The sequence below is a fragment of the Ammospiza nelsoni genome, chromosome 1 (genome assembly GCF_027579445.1).
Source record: "Ammospiza nelsoni isolate bAmmNel1 chromosome 1, bAmmNel1.pri, whole genome shotgun sequence".
Classification (NCBI taxonomy): domain Eukaryota; kingdom Metazoa; phylum Chordata; class Aves; order Passeriformes; family Passerellidae; genus Ammospiza; species Ammospiza nelsoni.
Window position 1 is genome coordinate 8,429,170 of NC_080633.1, and position 18,518 is coordinate 8,447,687.

The window sequence follows — 18,518 nt, forward strand, 5'->3', positions numbered from 1 at the left end:
GATGTTTGGGGACCCCTAAAAATGGTTGTCTTTGTTCAAATAGCTGGGAAAGTTTGCTGTCATGCCCATGATCCAGGGGCAAGCTCTTTATCAGCCTGCAGAAGACATCTGCAAGTAGTTTTCTTGCAGAAACATGGGAGCAGACTCATTTTAGCTGCAGACAGAAAGTATGTGGTCACAACCTGCCATTTGACTTTTTCAAACTTGTAAATAGTTCCTCTCATTTGTATGAACCTCTCACTTGCCCAGCAACACAGATATGAAATACAAATAAGCAAAATTCCACAGCTTTTGTATTTTCTCTAATGACCTGCCATGTTGTATGGCTTGAAAATACTGGGAATTTACCTTCCTTAAATTAAGACCCATTCTGGTGACCTGCATGACCTGGGTAGGCTGGGGCACAGAAACATCCAGCTACACTGAATAACCAGGGGGAAGAAAGTATTCCAGAGCTGGAAGGAAGCATAATGTGACTATGAATCTGAGACTGAGATGGTACCCTAGCTGAGAAAGCTGTACAATTGTGCCAGTGCTTCCTTTCACAGGTAGGGATGTGGCTGTGGCTGCTCAGAGATCTCCAGGGAAGAAGGTAGCAAGCAAAGGCCTATAAGGAAATCAGGCTGTTGGAGTGGGAGAAAAGACATCCCTTGAAGATGGCATCAGTGGTTTAATTTTTGCACCTATCACCAACTAATTACAATAACAGAACTAGTCCTGGATGTTAAAGTGAGAGGAGGTTTGGGAATAAGGCACTGCAGCCAATGGAAGTGGGCGGCCCAGTGGGCATGGAAACACACTGACAAGGAGTCAAAGGGAATGTAATGGGGATGAAAGCAGGTATATGAAAAAGAGGTGAAGAACTTCTGGCTCAGAAAACTGTTGAGAGTGATTTATATTCTTGTTGTGGTAAACAGATCCTAAAACGTTTTGCCTCTTAACTCAAAAGAACATTTCTAGACTATGGATGGATTTATGTAAATAAAGGTTCAGAAACCTGCCACCTGCAAGGCAGCAGAAAGGTAACCTGGAAAGCACCAAACAGAAAAACTCATGTTCAGCCTCACACTGTAACAGCCTTCCCTATAGCTTCACACCTATGCAAATTATCTGTCACAATGCATAAAGCTCAAGATAAACAAAGCTCTTCCACAACTTGGCATATGGAAAAAGGGTCTGAACTGAAATGGTAATTGAGTTTTAGAGACCCATCCATTTGCTGTCATCGTGCCATCTGTCTCCCTGGCAGAGTCCTGACAGCTTGCATTGGCAGCTTTGATTGCCAAAGCTCATGTATTAAGTTAGATTTACCTAGTCTTCCCACACACATTTTCTTATTTTTCTATGGCCCTGCTATTCTAGATGATTCACAGAACTGCAGGATACCCTGTACTCCCAGAAGCATAATATATTTTAGTATTTTTAAACTGCTTTTTTCTTTTTAATCAGAAATATGGATAATTTTCTGTGGTGGTTTGTAAGGCACCTGTAGACACCAAGTCTATCAGAGTCAATGGGGAGACTTACTTCTCAGGGACTGACCATGGTAACAGAGATCACAGGTGCTGGTGTATGTATGTGTGAAGTATTTCTACCACCAGAGTAATAAATGAAAACTGCAGATGCCATATGAGGGCAGGAGCCCCCGGGGCAGGCTCCAAGTTATTGCATTACTGTCATAACTGCTCACTGCAAAGCACCTTTGACTAAAAGCCCATGTGATGCCTAGCATAACTCTGCTGACTCCCCTGAAATTGCACAGATGATTAATGTTGCCCCTTAAGGTATGAAAGAAGAGATAAAATTATTTACATTTAGTTTCTTTACCCAGAATGGAACTTTTAACTGTGGCAGGGAATGATGGGGGAGTTGCCCTCAGACTTTATTGAGTCGCATTCCAGCTGGCCCTGTGACCATGAACATGTTTCCTCACTATGCAAGAACAGAGGGTTTAATTCCAGCAGGAGTTAATTCATGCTAGGCAGAGGACAGATGAGCACTCCTGGCAGTCCATTTACTGAGACATACACCCAGTGCAGGGTACCAGAGCCCATCCTGCCTCTAGGCCAAAGGAATTGTGGCCACATGCAAAATACACAAGCACTGAGACACCACTGACTTTACACAGAGAGGACCATGCTCTAGGCAAGGCAAGAGGCTGCTCTGTTGAACAGCTTTGGTTCTTGTTCTGCTTTGTTCCTGTTGCAGAATTAAACAACACCTTAGTTATGTCACTGAAATCATTGTCCTGGTTGTGACTCGACACAGTAATTTTCTTTTTAGTAGCTGGTACAGGGCTGTGTTTTGAATTTAGGATGAAATGTTGGTAACACACTGATGTTTTAGTTGTTGCTAAGCAGTGCTTACCCTAAGTCAAGGAGTTTTCAGCTTCCTGTGCTCTGCCATCAAACAGGTGCACAAGGAGCTGGGAGGGAGCACGGCCAGGACAGGCAGGACAAGGACAGCCAGGACAGCTGACCCCAGCTGGCCAGAGGGACATTCCCCACCACAGGACATTGTGCCCAGTGTATAGACTGGGGGGAGTTGGCTGAGGGCACTGACTGCTGCTCAGGGCTGGGCATCCATCAGCAGGTGTTGAGCAATTGTGTTGTGCATCTCGTGTGTCTCTTGGATTTCATTCCCCTCTTCCTCTCTTTTTTCATTAGTACTAGCAGCAGTATCATTATTATTGCTGTTTCAGTTATTAAACTGTTCTTATTTCAATCCATGAGGTCCACTTTTTCCCCCCCCCAGTTCTCTTCCTCACTTGGGAGGGGAGCAAGTGGCTTCAAGGGATGACAGTCATTCAGTTGGTGGCTCCCTAAAGGAAATTTTGTCCTAAACTGGATTAGACCTGACTGAGTAATAGTTTTCCAGTCGTACAAACAAAAATCCAACAGGATTCCAACTCATTGTTTTAATTTCTTTCCCCAGACAGAAAGACTTCTCAAAGTTCTTCATAAGCATTCAAACCAAGAGAACCCAAACAGGTAACAGGTAAACAGGTTGGTAAACAGGTCACTCAGTGGGACACTGTGGGGCACTCAGGTGCCTCTTGTTCTTGCTCCAAGGTACTCCCACAATCCCACTGAGTCTCCTAGTAACACACAACAGGATTCATCTCTGCTTCTCAGTCAGAGAATTGCTCCACTTTGAAGTAAGTAGAGAGAAAGGGTGATTCCAACTGTGGCCCTTGGCTGGCATGTGAGAAAACCTCAAGTAAGTCCAAGCTCCAGTAAATATGTGATTGTTAACCAGCTGCAGCACCAGAAACCTAAGAGAGAAACCTACCCAGAAACCTACCCAGAGCAGCCAGCTGCTTGGCTGTGGAAATGCTTCCATGAGCTATGAAGCATCATGATGATCAATAGCCTGAGCTCTGATGCTTTGAACCTTGGTTGGAAATAGATGATCTTTAATGTCCCTTCTGACCCAAACCATTCTATGATTCTCAGCTCTTGCTTTGAGAAGACTAGAGTGACATCAGAGCTGAGGATGGGCTCTGAGGGTATGAGAACAGCCTCACAGTCTGTGCATTCTCACTGTGATCATGTTTGACCATTTTGCAACAGGAGAGGAGTGGGTGGTCTGCCAGGGTGTTCAAAAAGCATGGCTGGATGTGGTGTGAAGCAGGACTGAGGCTGGTTGAAAGTGAAATGAAATTCAAGTGGAGAATACCTGAGGTTTAGGAATTGCTGTGACAGGATGCACACTTACTGAGCAGTCTGGCTGGAACTGAGCACAGCTTTCAGTAGTGCTGTGTACACACAGTGAGAATATGTGTTCCTTTAATCCTTGTGTAACCTAGCAGCTCCACCTACCCTGGAGACTGAAATTCTCTTTGATTCATTGAGCATGCCCAGCAAAAACTCCTGAGCCTTCTCCTCTCCCTTTGCTGCCAGTTATAAGGGCAGAGGTTCAAAAGATCTCCATAGAGATTAACAACAGAAATCCATTCACCCTTTGCTCAGGAGCAGCTAATACTTGGATGTGCATTTAGGCAGTGGCACAGATTACATTGTGAATTCCCTCCTAACCTCCAACTGTCTGATACATATTTTGAATTGGAAGGTACCTCCAGTAAGTGGCATTTAGTAGCAAGCGTCATTTAATGTCTTTATTGGAGTGGATGCTGCTAAACCCAGGGAAGTCCTGTCACTTAGTTCCTCTGGCTCCATCAGTGAAGATGTGAGATAACCCTGACTTTGTAACATAGATCTTTTTCTCAGAGACTTTCACAGATGTGATCGTTCCACAAGCATTATCCACTCACTAAAGATCTTGGCCTTCTGCTCGCGTAATATCAACAGTTTGAGAAAATGAATGGTCTTAATAATCTGTGTAAAGTAAACAGCATTTTGTCCTTAAAAACAACAATATTTAGTCACCTCCTGAATATGGTGCTTTCAGCCAAAACACCTAAAAAATGCAGGATCAGAATTGTGGAATGAGGCAGGTTGGAAGGGACCTCTGGAGATCCAACCTGATCTGAAGAGGGGATAACTCCACTGAAGAGGGATAACTCCAAAGTCAGATCAGGTCGTTCACAGTGATGTCCACTGGAATATTGGACATTGCTAAAGTTGGAGATTTCGCAGCTGCTTTAACTGATTTCAGACCACTCCCCAAGTGAATATTTATTTCTTAATTTATAATTGGAATGTAGAATCACAGAATGGTTTAGGCAGAAAGGAACCTGAGACATCATCTAGTTCCAACCACTCTGCCATGGGCAGGGACACTTTCCACCAGACCAGAGCCCCATCCAACCTGTCCCTGAACACTTTCAGGCATGGACCATCCACAACTTCTCTGAGCAACCTGTTCCAGTGACTCACCACCCTCACAGGAATGAATTCCTTCCAATTTAATGCTAGCCTAATCCAATTTGAACCTACCCTCCATCATCCTAATGCTCTGACCTCTTGTTCATGCCCTTTTAAAAAGTCTCTTTCCAGCTCTCTTGTAGCCCCTTTAGGTCCTGCAAGGTGCCATATGGCCTCCCCAGAGGCTGAACAACCCTAACTCTCGCAGCCTGCCTTCACAGCAGAGATGCTGCAGTGCCTGGAAAATCTTCCTGGCCCTCCCCTGGACTCCTCCCACAGCTCCATGTCCTTCCCACACTGGGAGCCCCAGAGCTGGATGCAGCACTGCAGGTGGAGCAGAGGGGCAGAATTCCCTCCCTCCAGCTGCTGCTCAGCTGCCTGTGGTGCAGCCCAGGGCACAGGTGGCTTTCTGGGTGGCCTGTGCACATTCCCAGCTCATGCTGAGCTCCTCACCAACCAACAGCCCCAAGTCAGCAGCTGCTGTTGTGACTCTCACTCATTGCATCCCCTCCGATCGCTGTGCACCTCTAAGGAGAGTTTGCTTTTACCCCTTCTATGCCCACCCCTGAGGTAACTGGAGACAGCGGTAAGATTTTCCCCTTAAACTTCTGTTTTTAGGAGTGGTAAACTCAGTTCTTTTTGTCTTTACACATCACACATGAGTCTGCTCCTCACCTTGATTACCTTTGACTGGACTTCTCCTGGTGAGGAACCGCAAATAGGACAAAAAATTCCAGGGTTTGTTGGATAGAGGGAAATGGTTATAACCCCAAACCTCATGGACACAACCTTGCTCATATAGGCCAGGATGCTCCTGCTCCAGGATGTGTCCAGGAGACTCATCAGGTCCTCAAAGTTGTCTGCCCAGTCAGTCCCCAGCCTGTAGTCTTATTTAGCTCTGTTCCATTCCAGGTGCAGACCTTTGCTTTTCCATATACACACTTACACATGTATATGGAAAATATGTATATTTTCCATATACATACTTACACATAAATATATATATATATATTTGTCTATATTCTGTATTTCCTTCAACTGAGCCATTCAGCTCCAACTAAATTTTGGAATATATAAAAAAATATTTTTTTTTAAAGTTGAGTAAGTAAAATAATGAAAGTATTAATGAATTTTCATGAGAACATAATCTAGTTTTACTTCTTTAGATTTAATACATTTTATTTTCATTTCCCTTTAAATGTAATTTTTGTCTATTTGTTCCTGAAACAAAAAATAATAATCTATTTTCAGGAGCACACATTTTATTATTTGTGGTTGATTCTATTAATTCTGGGTCATAGGTTTTTTTTCTAGGAAGAGCCCACACAACAAAAAGCTCTCAGCCTTGGAGCTGCTAAGTGTTTTGATCAATATAATGACAATCAATGATGTTTTGCACCTTACAAACCAGGAATTTTAAATCAAGAGACTTTATGAAAGGCTGCAAACCCTATTTGTCCTTTGAGTTGCAAATAAAAAACCTACTCATTCCAAAATTGTCAGCGTTCTTGTGTATAAAAGATAAAATAATAATTTCTCCCCCCCAAAAGATGGCAGTTTATTTCCAAAAGATGATATAGTCTCTAAGGCTGCATTTGTTCCAGTACTACAATAGGATCCCTGGTTCTGAGAATGGGTAGCACAGCACTGAATAAATTCTTATGGGGAAGATCCCATCCCACCAAAACAAGGTCCTGGACCTGTTTTGGATATGCTGCTTTGCATTTCCCTTGGTAGCACGGAGGAACGAGCAGCAGCAGTGGAAAACATCTTGTTCATTACTCTTTGTTATTGTTACTTGCTGTTTTCATTAAAAATTCCAGAGAGATTCAGGAGAGGCAGAAGGAAGCACCAGTTCAGCTTACCCTCTGTATACCACAAGCATGGGATGCATGGGGTACCCCTGAACATCTCTGTTTGTGTCTTACCCCCATCTCTCTCTCTCAAACTGCAGTTCACCAGCAAATGTCATTGTCACCTGATCTGAACACAGATGCCCTTCCTTCCTTCCCTCTCCCCCATGAGATGCAAGCTGTGAGCCCCACGTTAGTGCCTGCCAGCTTCTCACCTCACCTGTCTGACCCAAAAGTTCTTTGGACCTGTTATCCCAGGATTGTCTGGAGGAGCAGAGTGCCAGCACCAGCACTGCCCTGCCTGGATGCCATCCAAGGCTTGTGGGCTGGAGCTGGCATCCCTGCATGGAGCTGGGGCACAGGGAATCCTGCTCGCTGGGGTTAAATTCTGACTTCTGCTAGGAAGCCCAGAATCTCACTACTCATCACAATCAGTGTGCTAAAAACCATAGGAAATGCTCAAGCATTTCATTAATAGCTGATGTTATTAAATAGACAATTAATAAGAGCAGTCAAGTGTATTATTATCTCTAATAAAAGCCCCGACAATTGCTAACAAGTTAGGAAATGCCAGCACAGAAGTTCTCAAAGAAATAATCCCCTGCCACATTGACCCTACGCAGAATAACCAGCGTTACTAACAGCTTTCCTGGGCGCAGACTGGAGCCTATCTGGGGGCAAGGAAATTCCCCCGGCGCCTCACTAACACATTTTTAGAGGAGCCCAGGGACAATCTCACAGGGATGCTAACTTTGTGCGGCTGGCACGGAATACGCCCGGAGGGGAGACAAAGCCGGGGCTGATTCCCGCACGGTGCAGGGCAAGGACAGCGGGCTGCGCTAGGGGCAGGGGCGGCACGTACCGGGCAGGGACAGCCGGCCGGGGCAGGGACCGGCGGCTCGGCTCTGCCCTCCCGCTCGGCCCGGTGCCGGTTCCGAGCCGCGCACGGACATGACTAAGCAGCAGCACCTCTCCCTCTCCCTCCGCGGCCGCTCCCGCACTCACCTGCCCGCCCGGCCCGGCCCCGCCAGCCCGCGGCGCGGCTCCTCCGCAGGGGCCGCCCGAGGCTCCTCCGCCCCGCTCCGGCCGCTCCGCCGCCAGCGCCGCCCCGCTCCGCTCCAGCACAGCTCCGCTCCAGCACAGCTCCGCTCCAGCACAGCTCCGCTCCAGCCGCTCCGCTCCAGCCGCTCCGCTCCAGCACAGCTCCGCTCCAGCCGCGCAGCCCCGCGCCCGCGGAGCCGCCGCCTCTCGCCGCCGGGCCGGGCCGGGCCGGGGGTGCCGTCAGCCGCGGCTGGCGCAGGGCTCTCCGTGCCGGGGATGAAGCTCCCGGCGGCCGCCAGCCCGGAGCCCCCGCGGCCGGCGGCGCTCGGGGCGGCCGGGGACCCCCCGCGCCCGCGCTAGGGCGGCGCTTCCCCCGCTGCCGGTGCAGGCAGCGCCTCCCGCCGCCGCCGCCGCAGCCCGGAGCAGCCCGCAGCCCCGGCATGGAGCGCCCGCTCAACATCAGCTGCCTCGCCGATACGACGCCGGACAGCGGCAACAGGAGCGCGTCCTCCGGCGGCCCCGAGGGCGGCCAGGCCCCCCACCTCTCCGTCTTCAGCGTGTTGGTCCTCAGCCTGTTGGCCATGCTGGTGGTGGCCACGTTCCTCTGGAACGGGCTGGTCCTGGCCACCATCCTCCGCGTGCGCAGCTTCCACCGGGTGCCCCACAACCTGGTGGCCTCCATGGCCGTCTCCGACGTGATGGTGGCAGCCCTCGTCATGCCCCTCAGCTTGGTGCACGAGTTGTCCGGGCGGCGGTGGCGGCTGGGCCGGTCGCTGTGCCAGGTGTGGATCTCCTTCGATGTGCTGTGCTGCACTGCCAGCATCTGGAATGTCACGGCCATCGCCCTGGACCGCTACTGGTCCATCACCCGGCACCTGGAGTACACGCTGCGCACCCGGCGCCGCATCTCCAACATCATGATCGCTCTCACCTGGGCGCTCTCCGCCTTCATCTCTCTGGCCCCGCTGCTCTTTGGCTGGGGAGAGACTTACTCAGAGGACAGCGAAGAGTGCCAAGTCAGCCGGGAGCCTTCCTACACCATCTTCTCCACCTTTGGGGCTTTCTACCTGCCCCTCTGCGTGGTGCTCTTTGTGTACTGGAAAATCTACAGGGCTGCCAAGTTTCGAGTCGGATCTCGCAAGAGCAACTCCATCACCCCCGTGACCCCAGAAGCACTGGAGGTAGGTCAGCTTGGTTGTGTTTTGCTCAGGTCAAGCACTAACAGCCGGCAACCCTTTGTAGAAGTGGGGCAAACTTAAACCAGAAGTGTGCAAGTGAACAGTGATCCACCAAAGCCCTGTGGAGCCTGGAGGCTTCCAAGGGAAGGCAGACTGCAAAGCTTGCAAACCCAGTCTGTTGGCTCCATCTGAGCCCCCAGCTGTGTGTGAGCACTCAAGGTGTAGCTGGAACAACTTTGGGACATACTGCAAGCCTGAGCTCCACGTGGGCGAGCGGTGACTCACAGATGTCCCCCCATGGAATGCTGAATCAGTGCTCACCAGCATGAGTAAGGGGTCACTGTCCCTCCCCTGGGGAAGCAAGGGGACAGTGGATGGATGGGCAGCTGTGTCCGCTGGGGACAATACCCTGGCAACTAGCTGGGGCTTTGGGGACTCTGTGAATTTACCCAGACAGCAAGCACTTGAGCAGAATGTCCTTGGAAATCTTTCCTAATCATGACTGCATCGTGTCAGTTCATCCCAGGCACGGTGACTCTGCACTGTAAAGATTTCTTGCAGAGAGGAAGCAAATGTGTGCTAATTTTCTTTCCTCTCCTACCAAGAACTCTTAAACTCAATGGATTTAGAGGAAGTAAGCAGACTTCTGTGCACGGCATGTGGGTGTGTGCCTGTTCTGCTGATCAGATTGTAAGCAGGGAAGTAATGTTATTGTGCTGCACTGTGAGTAACCCCACGTGCCCTCAGTACTCTAGTTTCTAATCTCACTTAAATAGTCTCCATCACCCAGAAGAGGTTACACAGCCACCTTGCCCTCAGTTAGAGTGTGACCTGCATTGTCTGTGTTTCCCTGGAGCTCTGGCCTTGCTTGCACTGCTGGGCTCTGTGCCTGCTGTGTGGGCTCCCCTGACTGGGGTACACGTGGTGCAACTCGTGTTTGTGTTTGGCAGGTGAAGGAAGCTGCCCAGCAGCCACAGATGGTCTTCACTGTCCGTCACGCCACGGTGACGTTCCAGACGGAGGGAGACACGTGGAGAGAGCAGAAGGAAAAGAAAGCTGCCCTCATGGTGGGCATCCTTATTGGGGTCTTCGTGCTCTGCTGGATCCCCTTCTTCATCACAGAGCTCATCAACCCGCTCTGCTCATGTGACATCCCACCCGTTTGGAAGAGCATTTTTCTATGGCTGGGCTACTCAAATTCCTTTTTTAATCCACTCATCTACACTGCTTTCAACAAAAACTACAACAACGCCTTCAGGAACCTATTCTTTAGGCAGTAGTGAGCAGAAAAATCTTTCCTGCTGCCCCAGGAAGCTGATTTTAAGTGTCAATGATTCTGACCAAATTCCTGAGGAAGTTCAAAGCCACAGGTACTGAGGTGATGCCAAAAATGCATCGCCACGGGTCGTGTGTCCCAGACCCAGTCCCAGTCCCTAGGCAGGCTCTCCATCCCAGCCTCTCAGCTGCTGTTCTTCCTGCAAGTAGCATGTAAGGGCTTCTCCTGCCAGCAGCCTGGCATCCTCGCTCCAGTGCCCTGCTGTGTTCCTCCTGCCTCCCCAGTGATGCTCTGTTTGGTGGCACCAAAGGTGCAGAAGAGTCCAATGGCAAAGAAACTTTGGTTTGGCCACTGCTGGAATCTCCCAGCATTTAATCACCTTTGTCCCGTGTGCAAAGCTGGGACCCTATAACATCAGGAGGTTTTGTGATTACATATGAGAGTACACATTTTATGGCTTGGCTGAAAACATGGTTTGTCTTGTCTTTCACTGGTAAAGACTGCAAAGTGGTTGGTTTTTTTGGGAAATAAAACCCTTGGTAAGGGTTAAGTGCAGACTACAAGTACCAAGCTTTTTCTCACATACTTTGGGAAGAACAAATTGTGTCTCTTTGCTTTTGGATTCTATGTAGCAGGGTTGTTGTTGTTTTTATAAAAACAAACTAATTGTGAAAGCTTAATGCATGGTGTACCCTGGAATGAGAGAGAATGCATGGGAAACTCACCTCTCCTTCCCCAGCTGCTACATGCGAGCATCTGCCTCAGACCTTTATGTTCAGAAATACCAGCTGTAAATGCTAATCTTCCTGCCTGTTGTTTCCCATTTTAAAACATTAATGTATTTTGAGCAGCTGTGGGCAGATTTCATGTAGTTTCAGGGGATGCAAGGGGTGTATTTCGAGTTGCCTTTCAATGAGGAGTTGTGTTTTACTATTTCTGAATGCAATCCAGAACTTGAAACCAAAGCAAAAACCCCACTTTATTTCCATGAGCACTGGGTTGCAAGCAAAGGGCAGTTAATGGCAGGTGACATTTCTTTCTGGAAGCATAATCAAACCATGGAGCTTTTCTCCTGCAAGGACCAGGCTTGAATATTTATTTTTTTGCCCACCTGTCCTTCTCTGCCTGCCCCTCTAAGGCTCCATCCCACGTGGCTGTTACTGCTCTGTGGCCTCCCTGCCTTTCCACATTGCCAACTTAATTATAATACTTGGCATTTCACTCCTAGAATTATTATTACACACTTTATACTGCCCTACTGAAGGACTGATGGGTCTGCAGATAAAGGAAAGCTTTAGTATTAAATTGGTTCTGGGACAGCCACTGAAATAAGACCACAATTAAAACAGTGGAAAAAATACAAGATGGAAATCTGAAAGACCTGATTTCATGTTGGGTATATCAAGAAGAGATAAAAGGGAAAGATGTCAATGAAAGATGGTAAAGCTCCCTAGGGTTGGGTAGTATTAATTTCTATCTGTAGTAGATCATGAGACATCAGATGTTGAAATTGTTGCTGGTCCTTTAAACCAGACAAAATCCTGGCAGAGTTGGAAATAAAAGCCCTTTTTCTTCTGTTGTGTCTGGACAGGTGAAAATGGAAGCAGAGGTCAAGGTGCTATTAAAGTGTTGCAGCCCTTTCAGGACCAGTTAGACAAACAGCCATCAGCACTGACATGGACAGTGTTGATCCTGCCTTTTGGCAAGAAGAGAAATAGGATAGCCCTTGACATCTTCCTTAACACCATCTTATAAAAGTCTGTTAGAAATATTGGGTAAAACCCTGCCCTCATTGAAAGCAAAGGAGAATTTTTTTGGTGAATCAGATTTTTACGTGGCATGTCTTGTCTTGTAAAAACATATTTTTAATGTTAATTAATTCAAGGAGAAGATGGATGGGATGGGAGTAATCTTCTAACTCCCATGAAAGAGGCTCTGACCTGCCCCCTAAGCGTGGGCCAATCTTTCCAACTAGTAAAGAGCATTTTCTTTCTTTGTTTATATATTAAAATATTATTAGTGACATCTCTGATGTATCAAAAATTGTAATAAACTCTTGAACTGCTTTTTTTTTACTGACTATATAAAGGCTGTGCTGCTTTCTCTGGACAGTCCATCACTGATGCTGTGTTGTTCTGTTTGGGAATTGCTGCTTTTGTTGTGACAGGGCTGTCTAGCCAAAAATGACTTTGAAAAAATGCTTCCTTGTTTAAGCCTTCAAGAACTTCAGCTAAGCTTGGTGGTGCCTGAAAGTAGACTACTTCTTAGGCTCCCAGAGTGAAACTTTTAAGCATGGATTACCTGGGAAGTTGGACCTTAGACCCCATTTTCACACCTAACATCATGTCTGCACAACCCCATGTCAGTCCCAGCTGTGTCCATGCCATTTTTATTTGGTTTTTGATGAGTGTTGCAGATTCTCTTGTCTCTGTTGTGTGGGGTCCTTGTGCAGGGTGTGGAATCAGCTGTAAACTCAATGTCCACTGTGAGCAGACAGGAGTTAAACTGAAATCAGTGGGAAATTCCCTACTTTAGTTGCAGTTTGGTGCTGGGGTGAGGCTCCTTTTCATTATACCCTCTGTTTATTCATGCTGTGCCTTAAACAGTGACAGGGAGACAGGAGATCATTTTGAAGCGACACTAGATAATTCTAATTTGCCTGTAGTGATGAGTATTCCACCATCCTGGTGTAAATTACTCTTACATTTATTTGACAGGCCACATCTGATACAATCATTTTCTGGAAAGAAACAGCTTCCAGTTGGTGGTAAGGTTTGTTCTTTTAAATCTTGACAAGATCAGCAGCTTTTGGCTCATACTTGAGACCTAACACCATGGGCTTTCCTTCTGAAGATTATCAATAGGACCAGGCAGGGAAAATATCATTATTCTAGAGGTTGCACTGCAGAATCACACTGAAACATGCCACAATGATCCCAGCACAGGGAAGTGGCACAAAGAGACCTGGGCACCTGATCCAGGCTCCGAGGCTTTTTACAAACCTCTCATTATTCAAACACAGATGCTGAGTGGGCTCCCAGAGATGCAAATCATGTTTGAAGACATAGGCAACCACAGCTTCAAAGGAGGCATCTTGTACCTCCTTGTTCCCATTCATACACAGAATCAGTGGTGTGAAGAGATCTGCCTCACCGAGGCTTTGTGAGGATTAATTACAAAATGTTGATCATGTACCAGGAAGGTGGAACACTCTGGTTTGAATGCCGAGCAGCATTATAAATTGAGCTTCTATTTGATTCCCAGGAAGAACGTTATTACCCATTATTATTGAGTTTTGTACGCAGTTTGGTGGCAATATAATACTTCCAGAGCAGATTTAACTAACCTGCTCCCACTTATAATTAATTTAGCTCCCTCTCAGTGCCCTGACAACCCAATGAACATCTGTTCAGTAGTGAGGGCAGCGTGTGCTGAATTCCAGCTGCTGCTGAGCATCTTCTCATGGTGCTGTCAGGGCTCAAGGAACAGCAGCTCTCTGGGCAGTCTGCTCTGGGTTCCTTTTGCTTTTTAGGGAAGAAAAAAAGGTCATTGAAGAATGCCCATGGATTACAGGACAGGCTGGCTAACCACCTTACTCCTGCACCCCAGCCTGTTGGGCTCTCTGCTCATCACAGGCTGGTGATTTCAAGACATGCACCAGCCCTACGCAGCCAGAGGTGAGCCACACATGACTTCATCCCCTGGAAATTTTTCAGGGCTTTTCAAAAAAATTACTGCTAGGAGATGTGTCCTTTGGACTGTCAGCAGCAGCTGAAAGTGGGAGTTTCCTGGAAGTAGGTAATTAAAGAAATTTCTCCTGACAAAGTTAATTAATGGCTATTCCTTCCAGTGATTGCAGTGGTGAGGTGCGACTGACAAAGTGTCAAAGTGATTTGTGCAAGGCAGTGGTTTGAGCTGCTTTGTTCATTGTGTTTTACTCTTGGACCCCTTGTTTTACCATCACTGGTAGAGCTTCCCCTGGGGCTCCAGCAAAGTCATGGTGAACATGATACAGGCACCATGAATGCTCCATGCAAGAACAGTGGGGTGAAACAGCCATGACAAAATTAGCATCCCCACTGGGATACACCCTGGCATGAAAATAATGACATTGCCAGCATTTCATTAAATTTAGGACATGGCCAAAGAGCTCCTTAAGTCCTCATTATTTTCAGTTACACCGAGGTGCTGAGGAAGTTACAGAAGACTGGAAAAGAGCTGGAGCTGTGCCAGTATTTTTAAAAGGCAAATTTGGAGAGCCAAGTATTTCTAAGACAAATGCTGTTACTGATTTACAGCTTGAAATTGATCCTTGGCAGAAGAAGTGGAGGAGCTGATAAATAACTTGGTGAATAAAAAATTACAGGAAATAAATATAATTGCAATAAATCACATTGATGTTTTTGATTGCAGCACATGGCTCATTGCTGATGGTGATATAAAGTATTCACTCAATAATGAATCCGACTTGACAACATTCAATGCCTCCATTAAAAATTGAAGAAGAAACCAGTATGAGGTTCAAACTGTCCAATAATTGCTAGAGACTTATGGACTGGGGAAGGTGTAAATACAGAAAATAAGGTCACTTCTACAGAGAAGTGAGGATAAAAACTGGTTGGGAGCATTTTGACCTGGCATGAGGGAAAGGCACGTGTCCAGGAGCAGTGGGATGGGGGCCTGATTGCAGGAGGAGAGACAAGGCTGAGATGGGGTGCATCAGGAGCTGAACATATGGGACTTTTCAGCATTTCAGGAACAAGCAGGCTTATTTCATGCCTGTGTCCAGCTGTAGGTTTCATTCTGGCCACTGGAGGAGAGGCTGTGATTTCAGTTCATCTTTTTGCTCCTCCCTCCTCCCTCTTCCTCGCCACTGCCAGGCAGTCAGCCTCAGCATTGCCATTCCGTGTCATTTTCCATGCTGGCCAAGTCAAATACTGTCCCTAATCATCCTCAAAAGCAAGGCAGACAGATGGGTCCTTTCCCTGGATCCCCCAGTGCATTGTTGTTGTTCTCTGTCTATCCATTTCAGCAGGGGGAACAGCAGCTCCTGTGATGCTGAAGCCCCACTGCTGCCCATGGATGGGACCAGACAGGGCTGGGTGCAGCTCCAGGGGTTATCCTAGGAAGGGGAAAGATAAAACTGGAGCTATAGCCTCCCCTTGGTTTTATGCTGGAGCCATTCCAAGCAAAACTGTTCCCAATCCAGCTTCTAGTCCCCTCCCTGCTTCTGGTGAGACCAGGCAGCCACTACCATGGATCTGGTCATCTCTGCAGGAAGGAGAAAGAGAGGGGTAAAAAATCCTTCCACTGCAGCTCTTATTACAGGAAAAAAGTTTCCCGGCCCTGACTGCCCTCCTGGGAGAGGACACAAAGTCCACGTGGCTGAGATGTCCACTCTGCCCAGTTCAGTCCCTTCCCACTGGTGGCTGCAGAGGGTGGACACCTCTGTACCATTCCAAACTCCCTGCTGCTCACCTGAGTCTGTGCAAGTGTTGGAAACACTGCGTTTTCCATCAGTTCAGGGCTGCAGCCTGAGGTCAGTGCTTCTTCCTTGTGCCTTTCCATCCCCAAATCCTGGTTAAGCACAGGTCCCACCAGCCTCAGTTGCTGGTACAGAGGAGGGCAGCCTGTTAAAATTAGCATCTCTGCTGGTGAAGAAGACCTCTTTATCTCTGGGCTCAAGATGCCAAACAAATAGCTGATGTGCAACAGAGCCTCAAGATCTGCTTCTCCTTGCCCAATTCAATGTTTGGATCACCTGGTTCTTCACAACACACTGGGCTGGGCAGTCCCATGCCCAGTCAGGTTCACCTTGCTAAAGTCCATCACACATCCCACCTTTTCACTGCTTCCCTGTGGTGCTGTTCTGGAGCTCTGGCTGTCAGGAAACTGTTCATACATTGCTCAGGGTGCTGCCTCTGCAGTATCTCACAGCTGGACCAAACAGGGCTGTTTCCAACCCAAAAGAGCCTGTGTCACACAGACCATGGTGAAAATAAATGTGATCACCTTCTAGATCTGCTAACAGCCTGATATCCTGCCCCACAAGCTACCTGTGCTGCTGCCAGGCAGACTTTAGAGGGGAAAGCAGAGCCATGGTCACGTATTTTCACAGTTTGAGTGCAGACCTGCCTTTGAGGAGGGGGAGGATTCATTTTGATGCGTTGCCAAATGGCTCTTTCTGTGGGCACTGGAGCATATGGAGCCTCTCTCACAATTGCCTGGGAGCTGCAGTTCTGTGATGTTTTTTGTCTCCTCAGCTGCTCACCTGATGCCAAAGTTTCCAGGTGCACTAAGGCAGGATGCTCCTGCTGCGTGCCTTGGACCTTCCACCTTCCCATCACAGCACTGGGGTGAATATTAAACAGACAGCAGATGCAAAGAGCAAGCACACTTGCTGGCCCAAGGGGTTACTCAGTATCTGGAATTTGAATGCAAAAAGAAACTGAGAACCCATGGTATTAAGTAATTAAGCTTTTCTGAGACTTTTAAAAAGGAGGCAGGTAGATGCTGAGGAGAAGTGATGCAGCTCCTCTGCTTCCTGCAGCTTTGCAGCACAAACCTTGGCCTTACGGGGGATTTCAGAGCACGTTACTCTGACTAAAGCCCCCAGGCTACTTCATAAGCTGTTAATAGTTGCCAACCAAAATGAGTGTCAGGGCTGTTTCTTATCAAAGTGAGCATTTAAGGCACCTTGAGAACACTGAAAGTAGCATAAACCCTATAAATTCTTTCTGAAAGCATCAAATTGGCCAGTGCTTGCATGCAGAGCATAGCAAATAACTTTCAAAAAACCTGAAATTTATTTGACAGAAAATCTGCTGCTGCTCATCAGATCAGCTTGCCCACCGCTTTTACTCACACATCTCCAAGATGCCACATACCCACTACATCACCTTCCCACAGGTGACTGTCCTGCAGGGATTGTGTCCTGGATTCCCCAGCATGAGGTGCACGGCAGCACCTCCTGCCCCTCCCTGGTCATCTGGCCTTCAGGGTACACTGATGTGTACATGGTGTGTCTGGGTGAGGAGCACCTGGGCTGCTTTTCAGACCCCTGCTCCTCATCCTTCTGTCTGGCAGCCCCAGCTGAGCACCAGCTCCCGCTCCACACCGCTTCTCCTGGCTCCCTTCTTGCTCTTGGAGATGCCCTGAGGAGTTCTTCCATAGCTTGGTGGAGCTTTGTAGAGCTGTGGTGGTGCTCCCAGAGTCAGGGCTGCTCCTCAAGGGCCCATGGAGAAGGTAAACTGAATAAACATGATAAACTGAATGGGTCATGAAGCCCCAGATTAAATGGGGTTATAAAACGCTAGTGGGCTGCACTGGTATCTCTCTGAAATTGCAGTGGGCTTGGGCACTTCAAAACCATAAAGTAGGTGCGATCCTCCTTTATGAAGAGGGAATTATCTCAGGAATTATCTCAGTCCTGGTCTCTCCATCGCTGTTGAGGGAGAGGCATTGGTTTTTTCTGGACCCCCATTCTAGGGATGGGCTCATGTCGCAGACATTTTTTATGAAAAATCCTTTCCTTAGGATTTTTCCTCCTGAGAAGCTGGAAGGCCTCAGGAACAAAATGTAAACAATGGTTATCTGCTGCTGTGGAATGCAACAGGTGCATCTGGGATTGGTCTCATGTGGTTGTTTCTAATTAATGGCCAATCGCAGTCATCTGGCTTGGACTCTCTGTCCGAGACAGAAGCCTTTGTTATCATTCTTTCTTTTTCTATTCTTAGCCAGCCTTCTGATGAAATCCTTTCTTCTATTCTTTCAGTATAGTTTTAATATAATATGTATCATAAAACAATAAATCAGCCTTCTGAAACATGGAGTCAAATCCTCGTCTCTTCCCTCGTCCTCGGACCCCTGTGAACGGTCACAGGCTCGCTCACCCCAAGCAGCACAGCGGGACCTGCGGCCACCGGGACATGGAGAGCGCTGTGCTCCCATCCCTGCTCGTACCGACCGTGTGCTCCTGCACAAGCCCAGAGCCTGCTGAGAGCAGACAGGTGGCTCTGGAGGCACAGAGAAGGGCGAGCAGAGAGAGCTGCGGGCTCTGTCCCACAGGACCGGAGCTGGAGCTGCAGGCGGCACCCGGAGTGCTCTGCCCGCCCCACGCCGCCTGGACAGCGGGGATGCTCTGGCACAGCGAGGTGATGCTCGTGGTGATCAGAGTGAGGTGATGCTTGTGGTGATCACAGCGAGGTGATGCTTACGGTGATCACTGAAAGGTGATACCGGTGGTGCTCACAGCGAGGTGATGCTTGTGGTGATCACAGTGAGGTGATGCTCGTGGTGATCAGAGTGAGGTGATGCTCGTGATGATCACAGTGAGGTGATGCTC

General features: G+C 48.0%; 1 protein-coding gene across 1 annotated transcript; it reads left to right on the plus strand.

Annotated features, from left to right (window-relative positions):
• The first annotated feature begins 8,160 nt into the window (after positions 1-8,160).
• Positions 8,161-10,178, plus strand: HTR5A (5-hydroxytryptamine receptor 5A). Its single transcript, XM_059486270.1, has 2 exons — positions 8,161-8,901; positions 9,849-10,178. Exons 1-2 carry the CDS (start codon positions 8,161-8,163, stop codon positions 10,176-10,178), a joined length of 1,071 nt encoding a protein of 356 aa, XP_059342253.1.
• The last annotated feature ends 8,340 nt before the right edge of the window (positions 10,179-18,518 follow it).